The 15,162-nt window shown below is 58.8% G+C and overlaps 4 protein-coding genes across 4 annotated transcripts; 3 read left to right on the top strand and 1 right to left on the bottom strand.

Moving 5' to 3' along the window:
• The first annotated feature begins 525 nt into the window (after positions 1-525).
• SCHCODRAFT_02624086 (uncharacterized protein) lies at positions 526-1,813 on the top strand. The gene is made up of 4 exons (XM_003036828.2): positions 526-715; positions 765-867; positions 920-1,490; positions 1,542-1,813. Exons 1-4 carry the CDS (start codon positions 630-632, stop codon positions 1,643-1,645), a joined length of 864 nt encoding a protein of 287 aa, XP_003036874.2. The 5' UTR covers positions 526-629; the 3' UTR covers positions 1,646-1,813.
• A 1,135-nt stretch (positions 1,814-2,948) lies between these two features.
• On the bottom strand, positions 2,949-10,020 carry SCHCODRAFT_01081291 (uncharacterized protein; the record flags this gene model as incomplete). The annotated part of the gene is made up of 21 exons (XM_003038190.2): positions 2,949-3,074; positions 3,131-3,319; positions 3,382-3,781; positions 3,831-4,187; positions 4,236-4,347; positions 4,398-4,499; positions 4,551-4,640; positions 4,695-4,917; positions 5,011-5,160; positions 5,276-5,328; positions 5,629-6,457; positions 7,012-7,069; positions 7,121-7,201; positions 7,255-8,113; positions 8,914-9,001; positions 9,051-9,176; positions 9,228-9,382; positions 9,434-9,547; positions 9,594-9,726; positions 9,774-9,895; positions 9,945-10,020. 21 exons carry the CDS (start codon positions 10,018-10,020, stop codon positions 2,949-2,951), a joined length of 4,443 nt encoding a protein of 1,480 aa, XP_003038236.1.
• Positions 10,021-10,558: 538 nt separating this feature from the next.
• On the top strand, positions 10,559-12,093 carry SCHCODRAFT_02498647 (IF-2B-domain-containing protein; the record flags this gene model as incomplete). Its single annotated transcript, XM_003036829.2, has 7 exons — positions 10,559-10,771; positions 10,858-11,037; positions 11,093-11,220; positions 11,269-11,360; positions 11,414-11,508; positions 11,567-11,738; positions 11,918-12,093. 7 exons carry the CDS (start codon positions 10,559-10,561, stop codon positions 12,091-12,093), a joined length of 1,056 nt encoding a protein of 351 aa, XP_003036875.1.
• A 453-nt stretch (positions 12,094-12,546) lies between these two features.
• SCHCODRAFT_02577038 (uncharacterized protein) lies at positions 12,547-14,989 on the top strand (the record flags this gene model as incomplete). The annotated part of the gene is made up of 3 exons (XM_003036830.2): positions 12,547-13,136; positions 13,191-13,734; positions 13,790-14,989. Exons 1-3 carry the CDS (start codon positions 12,769-12,771, stop codon positions 14,987-14,989), a joined length of 2,112 nt encoding a protein of 703 aa, XP_003036876.1. The 5' UTR covers positions 12,547-12,768.
• Between the last annotated feature and the right edge of the window lie 173 nt (positions 14,990-15,162).

The following is a 15,162-nucleotide window of genomic DNA, read 5'->3' on the forward strand; positions in this document are numbered from 1 at the left end:
ACGCGCATGCTTCGCTATTCATCCGTGTCGAGAACGGGATATGACCTGGGTATAACCACTTCAATCTGGCATCTACGCGTGGACCGTATTTCATGAATCTCTCGGCCCATGCGTCGGTCGCCAGCCACAACGTGGCTCGGAGGTTGCATGCGCAATACTTCCTTCCATTTCCAGGTGTCATACAACGGCTATCGCTATGGTTCAGATCCGCAGGAGGCTTGTTGCAGGACTTCACGGAACGATCAACTTCTCTCAGGTATCAGAAGCGCAGCGCTTTGAACACTCCCGAGGGACGAACTTTGCTCGAGTATCGCTTTCGTCAATCGAACACCGAGGTCGGCCAGCCGCAACCTCCGCCGCCGCGCGTGCTGAAGCACACCCATCTTGACGCATCCGCGGGTCGCGACGCGGCGTCACGGGGGCCCAACGCGCTGTAATCACGCACTTCCTATTCCGCGCATGATGGCGACGGGTTATCGGACGTTGCCCACCATGTGCAGCGATGCAACGGCACTCGATAAGTGACGGATATATAAGGCGTCGGACGACGAGGGTGGGTTCTCAAGCCCCAGCGGTATACAGCTCCTACCTGGTCGTCCTTGTCCATCCGGTCCACCCTCGCCTCAGCCATGTTCAACTTTGCCATTATCGCTGCGGCGCTCGGTGCCTCGACCGTGGCTGCGTTCCCTAACGTTCCCCGCGCTGCTGGTGGCCGGTATGTATGTTTATTGCGAGATAGAGATCTCGCTAATGTGTTTTTCCAGGAACTGTGGCACGACGATCTCCGACGAGCGCATCGTCGAGGTCGAGAAGCACTTTGCTGCCAACAGGATTTCCTTCGCGAAGGAAAAGGCGATTGCGGCGGACGTACGTAGTGATTCTCCGTTTCGTCGGAGTGCGACAGCTTACCCTCGTACAGCCCATTAACGTTTATTTCCACGTTATCAGCGCGAACAGCACCGAGGCCGGTGGTAACGTCCCCGACGAGCAGCTTGAGGCGCAGATCGACACCCTCAACGCCGCCTACAAGAGCATGGGCCTCAGCTTCACCCTCGCGAACACGACCCGCACGGAGAACGCCGAGTGGTTCAACAACGTCGGCCCTGACTCCTCCGAGCAGACGGAGATGAAGGAGGCGCTCCGCGTCGGCGAGGCGTCCGACCTCAACGTTTACACTGTTGGCTTCACGTCCGGCACCGGCGCGGGCCTCCTCGGCTACGCAACGTTCCCGAGCGACTACGAGAGCGCACCGAAGGACGACGGTGTAGTGATGCTGTTCTCGTCTACGCCGGGCGGCGCGACGGAGAACTACAACCTCGGGCAGACGCTTACGCACGAGGCGGGCCACTGGGTCGGGCTGTACCACACCTTCCAGGGCGGCTGCAATGGCCAGGGCGACCACGTCGACGACACGCCTGCTGAGTCTGAGCCTGCCTACGAGTGCCCCGAGGGCCGCGACACTTGCTCTGCTGATGGCGTGGACCCGATCCGTGAGTGCCTTGCTCTGCTTCGCTCTGGGCAATGCTGACCTTCAACCACAGACAACTTCATGGACTACACCTACGACAGCTGCATGACCGGCTTCACCGATGGCCAGGGCGAGCGTGCCCTCGACCAGATCGCCACCTACCGTGGCATCTCATAAACGACAACATCGCATGGGCAACATTGAGTATTCCTCCGATCCGGGTTGATGATGATGATGGGCACGCATATACTTATATGTAACCTCACTGCACACTATGAATATTCCGGCAACGACGTCGTGTTGTAAGCATATGTCCGCAACAACAGAGCTTGTTACTCTGAAGAACACCACGCAAGCTTCCAAGCCATGGCCTGTGTTCCCGGGGGGATGACTCATGGATACTCCAAACACTCTTGTGAAAGACTTGAGCTTCTCCTCTGTCCTATCTGCTTGCAAGAGCCCTCGCCGCCGTGAGTGTGAATCAGCAACATGTCTTGTAAGACGTTCATCCTTTCCTACAGTACAGCGTTTTCGGAAAACCTTGTCATCTGCAACTTTTTTCTGAGCGTCGTCCAAAAACCCTAAGAATAGAAAAACCCAAAGATAGATGCCCACTTCCTGCCTGAAGCGCGCCTTGAGGTCTGTGGGGCGGGAATGCCAAGCCCAACGTCGACGGGAGCAGCGAAGGACTCAGCCGCTCTGTGGCTCTCAACCGGTGACCCAAAGGCGGCCTCTGCACCGGACGACGCTCTGACGTCCATTTCGCGGCTTTTCCGGCGGTCAGACGACTGAAGGTCGTCCCCAGCGACGTCGGGAAGCCCGCCAGCGACGCCTAGGGACTCTGCGCACCGTCGACGAAGTCAGCTTGGCGCATCGCGCCAGCCAGGAACTACGCAGCCGTTCCCACGAGTTTCGTGTTTTGGGTTTTTGGGACAGCTCACGAAAAAAGTTCGTCCATGACAAGGTTTTCCGAAAACGCTGTAGCGTAGCATGTGCTTTGTACGCAAAGTCTAAATTTAACTTGCGAAGTTTCAACTCCATCATGCAAGGTTAGCGTGTACGATTCAGGTTCCATGCAAGGTAAGTAACGCGTATAGAGATGACAGGCAGATATGAGAACAGTGTGCTATGGATGTGAGCCGTAGATATTGGAGGGTTATGCGAAGAGCGGACAGGTGAGATATGCCAGCCGCAGACAATTGGAATACGCGAACCGCAGACAGGTGAGATAGACAAGCAGCCAAAAGAGTATGTAGCCGCGGGTAAATCCACAGTGAAAATGAGGGAAGGGTATTAAATAAATCCGATGGTATGTATGTGCAGTAGAGAAGCCCGCCTCAGAATAAGTTAGCGTGCACCTGCTCGACATGGAGTGGGTGCCGCGTATGTGCAGATGCGAGTGTTTGTGTGTGATCCGGCGGACAGTAGGTAGTAGGTAGGGATTGTCCTCGGCCAGGATATTCAGTGGTTTCCTGAGAGCTCAGTGGTGGCTAGCAGCAACGGCCTCGGCACCGCCGCCCTCCGCTGCACCACTCGCGGCGACCGCTGTGCAGATAGCTAGGTGGTGAATCTCTTCCTGGCCAGCGTAGAACCATGTCGTGAGGGCCTACGACAAGTCAGTTTAGCCGTACATGTATGAAGAAAGTGTCGGGAGCAACTCACGATCATGGCGTAGAAGGCCACCAAGGCCGTGCCCTCCGCCCAGTTCGTCTTCGAGTCCGCGGTCACGTAGTTGACGATGAAGCACGAGCCGATGATGACGGCGACCTCGTACAGGTCGAAGAGCAGGGTCAGCGGCCGGCTCGACCACCAGGCGATGAGTACAAAGAATGGCATCCAGAACAGGATGAACTAGCGTTCGTCATGTCAGCCTCCACACACGAACCGTTCGCAAATCCCGTCACGCTTCTCACCTGAATCGCCATATCAATCGTCCGCGCCTGCGCCAGCGTGCTGATCGGCGTCGGCTTGCCCAGATAGCTCTTGAACAGATACCTAACAAAGAACGCCGCCGCCACCGCCGCGTCCGCCGAGAACGACACGATGGGGAGGAGGATGAGGCCGAACCACTCCTCCGTGATGCGGCCGCCCTCGCGCACGTACTCGATGCTGTCAACGAGCCACTCGGCGGTCGCGGCCATGATGCCGATGGTGACGACGAGCATCGCGATGCACACCCAGGGGGACATCTCGGGGTCGCCCTCCTCGAGGTGCTTCTCCTCGCGCTTGTGCTCCTCGGGCGCGTTCTCGCGTGGGCGGAGCGCGTTGTCGTCGCCGGGCGGGTTGTGGAGGTAGACGCGGGAGCAAATGTAACTGTCGGGGTGTCAGTTGTGGGAGTGATTCATTGGGAGGGGAAACATACACAACGAGCAGGATGATAGCGAGGCCGTGGCTTATAGAGAGATACATGGCCCGCGATGCGTCCGAGACCGCGCTCTCTGCTGAGCCCAGCTCTGCTGCCGCGGCCGTTCCCCGGTCGATAGCAGCGAAGAACGCAGCGGGCAGCAACAAGCAGACGACACCAACAGTCAGCAGAGCCTGGTTCAGCTCAGAGTGATGAGGCGCAAGCTCCTGGTGCATCACGCGCGCACCGCCGATGATGAACGAGACACCTGGGATGAGCAGCAAATGCAAGATTACGACACCGATGATGGTGGACTGTAGTAATCTCAACTCGCACTTGTTGAGCAGGATGATGGCAAGCGTGGCCTCGATGACGCTGTACGAGGTCAATGGCTACACGGGAAGAGGGACGGGGAAGACGTACTTGTTCAGGGAAATGATGATAAGGTCTCCGAGTTCCTTGCCGACATAGTAGCTCATCTGTTCACCGCCATACTCGAACAGCTTTGCGAGGGGGATAATTGCAAGGAAGTTGACTGTGAAGCAAGCAATTAGGCAGAGGGTATCAACGAAGCAGTCCACGCACAGATGAAGACCACGGTGTGAGGGACGCCGACTGGACTACGGTGTACCTCGAGGAAATGTGTGACCCAGCCGATTGGAATGAAGACGATGAAGGTATTGAGCCCTGTAAGGAAATAAGCGGCCGGAAGCAGAAATGCAGCGGGGGCAAACCAACATGACTGCTTCGCCAAGTTCTTCAAGCTCTCTGCGATCCCAATTTTCCTCCTCCCGACTCGATTGAACCTGTTCTTGAAGCGTTCCCATCCTGCGGAGACGCCTGAGTACCATTTCCTTTTGATTTTTGCTGCGGGGTGCGCACCATCCACAGCATCCTGCAAGTGAGGATGGTTTTCCATCGAAAGATGCGGGGCGTGTAGATGGTGGTGGTGGGGAGGGTAGGCATGCTCCGTGTCGTGGCGCTCGCCGTTCGCGAAGAAGGGGCTGCTGCTGTTGGCGTCCTCGATTCCCCCAGCCTCCTCATCTGTCCTGTGCGTGCGATGGCGCGGGACCGCCCCCTTCTCGTTGATCTCGGACATCTCGATCTGCACGTACGGGTGAGCGGGCATGAACACGGAAGAGTCGCTCGACAGCACGCACCGGACTTATGCTGGGGCGCGTCGGGGGCTAGTACGTACAACGCTCTCTGACACTCTCCGGACGCAGATCACCGTCCCGGTGTCGAGTTGGCGGCGGGTGCTGGAGCGGACAGGTTCGGACGGTGATTTCTCCAACTTATATAGCGAGGCTGATGGGCGCTTGCCGGGCGCGCGCTGCACGTTTCCGGACTTGTATGGAATATAGTTTCACTGCAGGGCGCTGAGAGCGTGGCGAAGGCGCGCTCGTCGGCGCGTGGGGGGTAGAGTCTGTGCGATGAACGCGAATCAAGAGCTCTGACCGCACTTTCCACACTAATATCGCATCTGAACCCCGTGGGGCCTGCATCTTCCGGAAGGCTGTGGGTGCGGAATCATCGACATGGCGACTTGCGCAGCCCGAGATGAACGAAACTCTCCCATGTGGCGGCCATGCCGGCGGAACAAACGTTCGTTCATTGCCGAGTTTGTTGCGGTGATGCACTTCACTCTTCTGAGGGGACGAGAACCAAGAGGAGACAACAAGAGGCAAACATTCACTAGAGTAAGAACTACAGTACTGGAAGAACGAAGTCTACTGCACGTCCACAAGACGATAATTCAGGGCAATCTACCACCCTCGGCCACGTCCGCCTCCGCCATTGTATCCTCCGTACCCACCTCCACCTCGCGAGCTTCCATACCCCTGCCCACCATACCCACCGCCGCGACCACCACCTCGAGGGTCGCCGCCGTAGACACCAGGCGCAGGGGCTTGGTTGCCGTATCCGTAGTTGCCATATCCAGCGCTTCCGCCGCCGCCATAGCCACCCGAACCGCCGTAGCCTCCACCACCATTAGCTCCACCACCGTAGCCAGGGTAGCCCCCGCCTGCAGGCGGCGCGGCGCCATAGCTGCTTGGCTGGGGGTACCCACCGCCGCCTCCGCCGCCGTGGCTGTTGTACCCGCCCCGGCTTCCACCACCGTACCCTCCATAGTCATTCGGCCGACCGCGGTTGGCGCCGCCACCCCCGCCTCCACCGTAGCCGCCGTATCCACCACCACCACCATAGCCGCCCCGACCGCCGCCATACCCGTTCTGTGCCGGCGGACCACCCGAGGGATACGGGCGCGTCTCCCGCTGGTGCGGCGGTGGGCCCCTACCACGCCCACCAAAGCCTCCGCCACGGTCGCTGCCCTCCCGCCAGAGGCCGCCGCGGCCCGTGTTGCGGTTGTCGTAGCTCTTGCGCGGCGGTCGCCCGCCGTTGCGCGTGGCGGTGAGGTCAGCGGTTGTGAGCTGCCGGCGCGGCGGTACGGCGCCGGGGAGGAGAACGGAGCGGTGCGGGGAGAGCTGCTTGGGGAAGAAGTAGAGAACGGAGAGCGAGCGGTCGTTGGGGATGTCTCTGAGGGCGGGAAGCGGGCTATCGTAGGTGGAACCCGGCAGACAGTCGGGGTTGCGCTGAACGGTGCCGCTGATGCCCTTGGTGAGCTTGACATCGAGGGGGACGGGCTGGAGGATGGATGTCAGTCATTGAGAGTAAAGTGCAGAAAAACATTCAGCCCACCTCTTCACCCTTCCGCTTCCCATACAGCGCCTCGTACAGGGGATATACCGGGTGTTCATCGGACGCGAAAATCACATTATTTCCCCACCGATTCCTATGAATCTCGTCCTCCGTCAGCGACGGGTATCCCTCCGCCATCGCGTCCAGCAGGCGGCGCTCGTCGATAAACGGCAGCAGCGCGACGCCCTGCCACGCCATCTTCTTCCCGTTCATGTCGATGAAGAACTCGGTCGGGTAGAAGTCGATGATGGGCGAGTCCGCTTCGGTCATGAGCGGGTGGAAGACCTCGGGGATGTGCTTGCGCGAGGCGGCGGGGAAGACGCCCATAAGCTGCTCGAAAGGCTTGAAGGGCTGGCCCATCTCGAACTTCAGGTCCATCTTCTCGACGTCCTCGAAGTCGGCGGCGAAGGGCGCGAAATGGTAAGGATAATACCACCGCCACGAGGGCGTCTGGGAAGCATTTCAGTGGGATTTAACGTGGTGTTCGAAGGCAACTTACACCCTGGTAGTAGTACTGAAGGACCCAAGCAAGGCCTTCCATGTACTTGGTGGTGACACTGAGGGCGACGTTAGTAAGTGCATTATAAAGAGCCAAGACCATCACATACTCCTTCCTGAACTCCTCGTCACTGTACTCCTTGCCGAACTTGTTCTTGTAGTAGCGCTCCTTGTACCCAGGTTCCCAAAGCCTAGTAGAAAGATTAGCACACCGCCACCTCGAAGTGATTTCGCAAATACTCACTGAACATGGTCGGCCTGCTCAATCGAACCATCAGCGTTCTTCTTCATCTTGTAGAGGCTCGCATTGGCCGCGGCTTCTTCCTCCTCCTCCTCCTCCGTGGAGTTGTCCTCCGCAGCGGGGCCTTCGTCGAGCTTACGCTTCTTGCCCGCGAGCGGTGGGACATCGTCATCGTCGTCCTGCGTGTCCATGTCGACCTCTCCCTCCGCATCCTCTTCGCCCTCCGCGTCGGCGTCCCCGTTCTCCATGGTGGCGTCTGCCTTGGACACCTCGGCGTGTCCATTTTGCCCATCCATCCCGTCCAGGGTGGCCTGCGACCCGGGCTCGGTCGTCACCGTTGTGCTTTGCGACTCAAAGCCCGGAATCATGTCGTCCGACTCCATGCTGTCCCCCGCCGCGAGTGGCCTCGGCGGCACCTGCGCCGTTACGGGAGGCGTCGCTGTCGCCGTCGCCGCGACGAGCTCCTCAGGCGTCACGGGCTTGTCGGGCAGCGTCGGGTTCAGCTTCGGCGGCGCCGGCTTGTTCCCCCGTCCCAGCGGGACGAGGTCGAAGAGCTGGTCCTTGAGCTTGTTCGCGGCGTCGAGGTTCGCCGTGCGAATCGCCCCGCGGTTGTTCACGATGTCGCTGTTCGACTGCATCGCGGGCGGGGGCGCAGCGACGGGCGCGCCGAGCCCGAGGCTATCCGCGCGCGCGGCGAAGTCCGGGCGCTGGGGCAGGGAAGGATGGATGAGGGGTGGGCCGCCGCCATTGAGGGGCGCGGAGAGGTTTAGTGAGGGCGAGGGTCCAACGGGCACAGACGCATTCTTGCGCTGCTCCTGCTCGAGCTTGCGCCGCTTCGCGTTGTGGTCCTGCCGCTGCTCGGCTGTAATTCACTTGTCAATAATTCGCTCATCACACGAACATGAACTCGGGTATAGGAAGGGGATGGGAAGGGCGTGGGAAGGATAGAACTTCATGGAAGGGGATTACGGCACGGAGAAAAGGGAGCGCCGACGTGCATCGATGACAACTCAATGTAGGATGGATGGGTTTTGGTTGTAAAGGAGGACGGGAGTTTGGGGGAATAGATGATAGAGGGAGGAGGGGCGATGGCAGTGCCAGGGCAGTCGCAGGGATTCACGTCACGCTTCAATTCAGGCAGATGCCCCATACGAATGCGCGATGCCAATCCCAATGCCCATTGAAGTGGATGGGTAGACACGATAAGATTACGATAGTGATCATCAGACAGACCTTCACGCCGCCTTCTGAATATGTCGGCCTCGCGCTGGCCAATGCCCTCCAGGATAACCTGCGCGCGTGCGAGCTCTATCTCGCCGTTGTTCGTCAGGTAGCCGCCCATCCGTGGCAGCTCCGTCTTCCAAATTTTCAGGAGCGTGTCAATCGCGCCTTCGCGGATCTCAAGCGAGGGCAGGTGGGGCAGGAAATCATTTCCGACGAAGAAGATGAGCATGACCCAGTCGTCGATCGCGCGCTCGAGATCGAAGGGGAAGGGAGTGTTGGGGACGTCGAGCTCGATTTCGAGGTACTCGCGCAGGATGGACACGTCGAGGAAGATGAATGGCTTTTTGTAGTCCTTGGGCTTTTCTGGAGCGGAGCCCTCGGGCGCGGTGCACTGCGCGGCGTAGTGGCCTTCCTTGCCACATTTGCGGCATGCGGTACTGGACACGTCTTGGTTGAACACATCTTCACGCAGGACTCTGAAATGCGGCTCGTGTGTAGCTAGTGACAGCATGATGAGATCAGCGTCCTGTAAAATGTTAGCATCGCCTATGCAGCATATACTAGGGACGACTTACCAGTCCATAGATTACATGCTCAGTATTCGGGTCATGCCCAGGATTGACGCGCTGGCGCCGGATGAAGTCCATGATTTTATGCTCGCCCTCTCCGGGAACGGATGCATCCGAGATGATGACCTGGATCTGTATTGCAAGTCAGTACCATATTAACTCATAAAGCATCGCTATACGCACGCCCTTCCACGCCGGATCTTCGTTCATCTTCTGAACGGTCCAGTAGCGCAAGGAGTTGGCAAGCAGAGTCATGAACGGCGTGCCGGGGGTGATAGCATTGGAGTCCCAGGCGGCCTTCGGATTCTTCATCTCGTCAGTGAGCTCCTTGCCCATGGCTATAAGCGCTTGTCAGTGCTTCGCTCTAATAAGCAGCCGTGATTACGCACACTTCCAGAGCTCAAGGGACTCTGCCCGAGCGTCCTCCTTCTCCTGCGCCTCCTGACTGGCACGGAAACGACGCGACCGCTGCTGGTTCATCTTCGCACGCGGCGCGACGCCATCTGTGGACGCATTAGATGACTAGCGGCAGATTGACTTGAAACGTACCGATAGCCATGAACAAGAGCTTGCGAGGGCGAACCATGTTCACGACGCGCTCCGTGTAGTTGAAGATCTCCACCATCATCTCCTCTTCGGTCTCCGGAGCAGGCTTCCCCTCCGGATGTGTACATGGGTGGACCTATATTTGTTCAGCAAGCATCCTCCACCGACACGCATGTCACTCACGATACCGTTCATGTCCAAGTAGAGATTGTCGAACTCGACACCATTGGGGTTGCGTCCGCTAGCATCTATAGGAATGACCTCATCTCCTATTTGCCGCGGTTCCTCTTCGATAACGGGTTGAACTGGACGCTGCGTTAGCTTGAGAGTGAAGGGGACACGCATTTTACGCACCAATTTTTGGGTATTTCTTGCTCAACCAACGGAAGAGCGCGGGAACACCCTGCGTTTCGTGTAAGTATCTGAACATCATGCATAACAAGCACTTTACGCACCATTTTGACCGGTCCTTTATCTAGGTGCTAAACCTGCGCGGCTGAAAGAGTGGCAGCCGGCAAACGACGTGGTGGTCAAGACCAAATCGGAAGTTTTGGCTTTGCGCGGATGCAGCGATGACAGAACCGCGTTACCAAATCCGTGACCGACGCCACAAAGTCGATCAGACGTCACGCGTTGCCCATAATGACTGGACTCGCGAAAGTACAATACACTGAACTCGTCTGCCTCCGCCAACGCCACCCGATCCCTGTCCCAAAATGAGCCCCGCACCAGAAGCAGGCGGCCCCCCAGCCGGGGCTCCCGTCAAAAAGTCGCAGAAGGAGATGACCAAAGCGGAGCGCAAGGCCCTGCAAGAGGCCCAGCGCGCGGCGAAAGCAGCGCGCCTCGAACAGCAGCAGGCGCAGAAGGCGTCTGGCTCAAAACCTGCCCCCTCGAACCAAAATGCAAAGTCCTCGTCAAGCTCGAAGCCTCCGGCTGGCAGCTCGAAGCCCTCGATGCACCAGCGGCGCATGTCGATCGCGGCCTCTGGCGCCGCAGACGACGAGACGCCAAAATACCGCGGCTTGCGCATATTCTCTCACTTTGGTCTGCCAAAAGCACCTGGGCACCAGATCAAGGGCGACATCCACCCTGCAATCATTCGACTTGGGCTGTTGTTCTCCGAGTTCAAGATCTCTGGCGCGAACGCGAGATGTATAGCTACGCTTACGGCCTTCAAGGCGGTGAGTGGCCTCATATACCAGATGGGTCGATCAAAGAGATCCTTGCCCATCCCTCAAGACTGTGTTGTTAATGTTCTCTCTTTCAGGTCATCCAGGACTACCATACGCCTGCTCACAACACCCTATCCCGCCACCTCATGACCCACCTTTCGCCTCAAATCACCCACCTCGTCTCTGCAAGGCCCATGAGCGTCACTATGGGCAACGCGATTCGCCAGCTCAAGCTCGAGATCAGCGGCTCCGACATCGACTTGCCCGAGCAGGATGTGGGTGGCGCACCGCGCTCGCTCGTCGCCACATATACTAAAAGTCGGTTTACAGGCCAAAGACGCATTATGCGCAAGAATCGACGACTACATTCGTGAACGCATCATCACCGCGGACGAGGTCATTGAGGATATTGCGGGCAAGAAAATCAAGGACGGCGACGTTATTCTAGTCTACGCAAGGTATGTTGTGCGCTAACGTATCGATTATGGAACTTGACTTGCTTGTAGATCATCTGTCGTCGAGAAGGTCCTTTTGCATGCGCACGAAGAGGGCAAGAAACTCTCGGTCGTCGTTGTTGACTCGCGTCCTCTGCTCGAAGGTTGGTTGTAAACTCTGAAGTATCGAGTAGTCGAGACTAACGTTGCATTGCAGGAAAATTCCTTCTCCGCACGCTCACCGCGGCAGGGATACAGTGCACCTACACACTCCTTCCCGCACTACCTTCCGTGCTTACCGAGGCATCAATGGTGAGTTAAACCTCGATATTACATACAGGCTCTTGCCAACGCCCCCCCCCCCCCTTAGGTCCTCCTCGGTGCCCACTCCCTGCACTCGAACGGAGCTGTGTACTCACGGGCAGGCACCGCTATGGTTGCCATGCTGGCGAAGCAGTACGGCATCCCCGTCGTCGTCTGTTGCGAGACGTACAAGTTCAGTGAGGGCCTGATGCTCGATGGCTTCGGCAAGAATGAGCTGGGTGAGTATCACATCTTTATTTTATCTCATCGTCATCCCTCCGTGCGGACCTCCTCGTCATGTGCAGCTCTTATTCGCGGGCTCACCCGCCTTCCCCTCCAACAAACCCTTCCCCGATATCACGCCCCTCATCCCCGATAAGCAAGTCTTCGTATTCCCACACTAACTCCGCACTCCCAGCTCCGCCCAAATTCTCCCAATCCGCCACCGGCACAACCGCGACCCTTGAGGTCCTCGAGCCGCTGTATGACCTCACGCCACCGACCTGTGTGACGGCGGTAGTAACGGAGGTCGGGCTTATCCCGCCAAGCAGTATCAGCTCGATCCCACTCGCGATGGGGCGATCGACGCTCTGAGGGGGTTGTGCGATGGTCCGAGGCTTTGGCGTGGCTCCGAGGGCTAGGGCGAGCGATGTTCATGATGCAGTACGGGCCGCATTGATGACGGTGCTTCTGGTCTGCCTCATCGACATTGAGCCCGAGCCAGGGACGAAGATGAAGAAGCATCATATTGCTATAGAAGGATTCAATGCGGATACCCTTCATGCATATGACCGCTGTATACAACTGCCACACCTTTCACGCTTGCTTGCTAAGTTAATGCTGTCCTGCGTGGTCTACTGTCTATGTATCGTGTACACTAGCTATCCGCAAAGTAGAATTTGATATCTGAGCGGTAGCACTTGAGCAGAGGGTTCGCTATCGAACAAGGCTGACAAAAGGGACCATCATGATAGTTCAACTTTCCTTTTCGGGAAGTTTTTCACCCCTTCTTCACGTGAGCGTAAACTTGCTATCCGCGTTCATCTCCCCCTCCCTACCAGAACAAGGGCCTTGTAAACTTCTGCGATAAGGGGGATTCTCGCCCGCGCAGCCTCGCTGCAAGCACGTTCAAGCAAACGCCGTCACGCGCCTAGCTCAGAATCCCGTTCACGTGGCGTCTATTTGCGACAATCTCCGGTCAAGTGCTGACTTGAACGTTTGTGCCCTCAACCGTCATCACCTTTCGCCTCACTTCTCGCCGCACCCGCCATGGAGAGCCTGGACGCCGCGCAGCTCGACGCGCAGACCTCTGCGACGGCACCGGAGCCTGCGCCCGAGAAGATCTCCGCGTACTACTCGCTCGTCTTTCCCCGCTACACGTTCTACGTGCGCACCCTCTCCATTACTATCGGACGTCGTACCACCCCGAACCCTGCGGCGCCCTCTACGTCTGCCGCTGCGGACAACGCGCAGGTCGACGTTGACCTGGGCGGGCTCAAGTCTGTCTCGCGCTTGCACGCGAAGATAGAGTACGACCAGGATACGGACCGCTTTGTCCTGGACGTAATTGGGCGCAATGGCGCGTGGGTGGATGGAGTGTGGTGTGGGTCTGGAACGCGTGCACCCTTGGGGGAACGGTACGTGCTAGAGCCCTGTCACGTCGCCACCGTTGCTGACCCTTTATTCCACAGCTCGCAAATCCAGATTGCGCAGCGCACGTTCCACTTCGTCCTACCCCCTCCACCTCCGCCCGAAGACACGCCCTCGCCCAGCTCGCACTCGTCCACGAACCGCGCACGCTCGCCGTCCGTCGACATCACGTCCATATCGCCACCCACCTCTATTCCCTCGCATTCACCGCCGCCACGACCTGAGACCAAGCCTGAACCAGAGGAGGTGGAGATACCAATCAAACCACCATTGACGCCGCCACCCATCCAGCGCGCGCCCGACACCCAGCTTCCTGACTCGAACTCCATATCACGCGCTTCATCAAGCAGGCCTACTAAGCGCAAGAAGCCAGATGCCGATGAGCCCGCACCACCGCGGCCCGCGCCTCTCGTACCGAAGCCCAAGCCACGGCCGGAGGAGATGCCACCCAAGCCTCAACTCACGTACGCTCAGCTGATTTACAAGGCTATCAAGGGCATCGGGGGCAAGGCGACACTGCAGGAAATATGCGCCTGGGTCATGAACAACTACGAATACTACCAATATGCAGAGCCCACATGGATGGTGAGTGCATATATGCTCACTATCACTAACTCGACAGTGGCTGACATTCTGACAGTCCTCTGTACGCCACAACCTCTCCTCCGGTCGCGCGTTCAAGAAGGGGGAGCGGTGCGGAGGAGACCGGGGCAAGGGATTCTTCTGGTCACTGGACGAAGACTACGAGCAGAACTTCATAGACCAGGAGGCGCGCGCCGCCAACGAGGCCAAGAAGAAGGTCAAGGCCGAGCAGCCGCCCAAGCGCGTCGTGAAGAACGAGCCGCCGCCACCGCTCATGACGTCGACGCCTCGGCCCTTGCCGGTCAAGGCTGCACCTGCGTCTGGCAGCGGTGCAGGCGCGGGCACTAGTAGCGCTGCTACTCCCGCTACCCCTGCGACGGGTACTATGACTGTGCCCATGACGCAGACGACGGCGGTGTCGGGTACGACTGGCGTGTTTGCGTACAATGCGCATGCGCTGGGGCAGCGTCAGCCGAACCCGTATTCATTCATGACTGCCCAGCCGTGGACCTTCCCGGCGACCACGACACCTGCGCAGTCCTCGACCGCTGCTCAGCAGTCTGCATCACCGGCGCCTACTGCTTCGTCCACTCTACCTTCGGCGTCTGTGACTCCACGGCCGGTGGTGCCGTCCGTGACATCGCCGCCACCGCCTGCGACATCCCAATCAGGCGCTACTCCCTCCACCTCTGCATCAACTTCTACGCCCGCCCCCACCGCCACCTCTACCCCTGCTTCAGCCGCCAAGTCTACTCCCACCATTCCCGACGTTGTCATTCCCATCACCCTCGGGCCCATCCCGCCAACGCACCCCGACCACGTCCCCAACGCCCCCTACAATTCCGCCAAGGAAGGGTACATGATTCTGCACGAGCGCGCCCTCGTCCTCGACCCGCGCATCTTCGGCGGGCTGGGTGCCGCGCGGCTCGACGAACTCGGCAAGCTCGGTGCGCGCCGCGCGCTGGGCGAGCTGACGGGGGTCATGGTGAGGGTGCTGAAGGAGCGGAGAGAGGAGCGGCGGGCACGGAAGGCTGGGAAGCGGGCTAGGAAGGAAGGGAAAGGGGAGGGGAAGGCGGCGGGTGCAGGAGGGAAGGCAGCGGGGGGTAAGGGCAGTGGGAAGGCGACGGGGCAGGGCGCGATGCCGCCGACAATTGTGATGGATCCGACGCCGAGTGGGGAGGATACGATTGTGGTGGTGGACGACGATGATGAAGCGGAGGCGGGAGCGCCGGTGGCGAAGAAGGCGAGGGTGGCGTAGCCGTTGGTTGGCTTGCTTTTCTGGCTGTTTTCGTTGCCTCTCGAGTTCTTACTTTGTCTCTGACGTCTCTTCACCTCCCCTCTCAGTCTAAGGTTGCGTCGTCGTGCAGCCTGGATACCCCGTAACAGTGTTTATCGGCTCTACGCTCTCGCGCGTCTATTCCTCATACTGCG

This window comes from Schizophyllum commune, assembly GCF_000143185.2.
Source record: "Schizophyllum commune H4-8 unplaced genomic scaffold SCHCOscaffold_5, whole genome shotgun sequence".
In the NCBI taxonomy this organism is placed as follows: Eukaryota; Fungi; Basidiomycota; class Agaricomycetes; order Agaricales; family Schizophyllaceae; genus Schizophyllum; species Schizophyllum commune.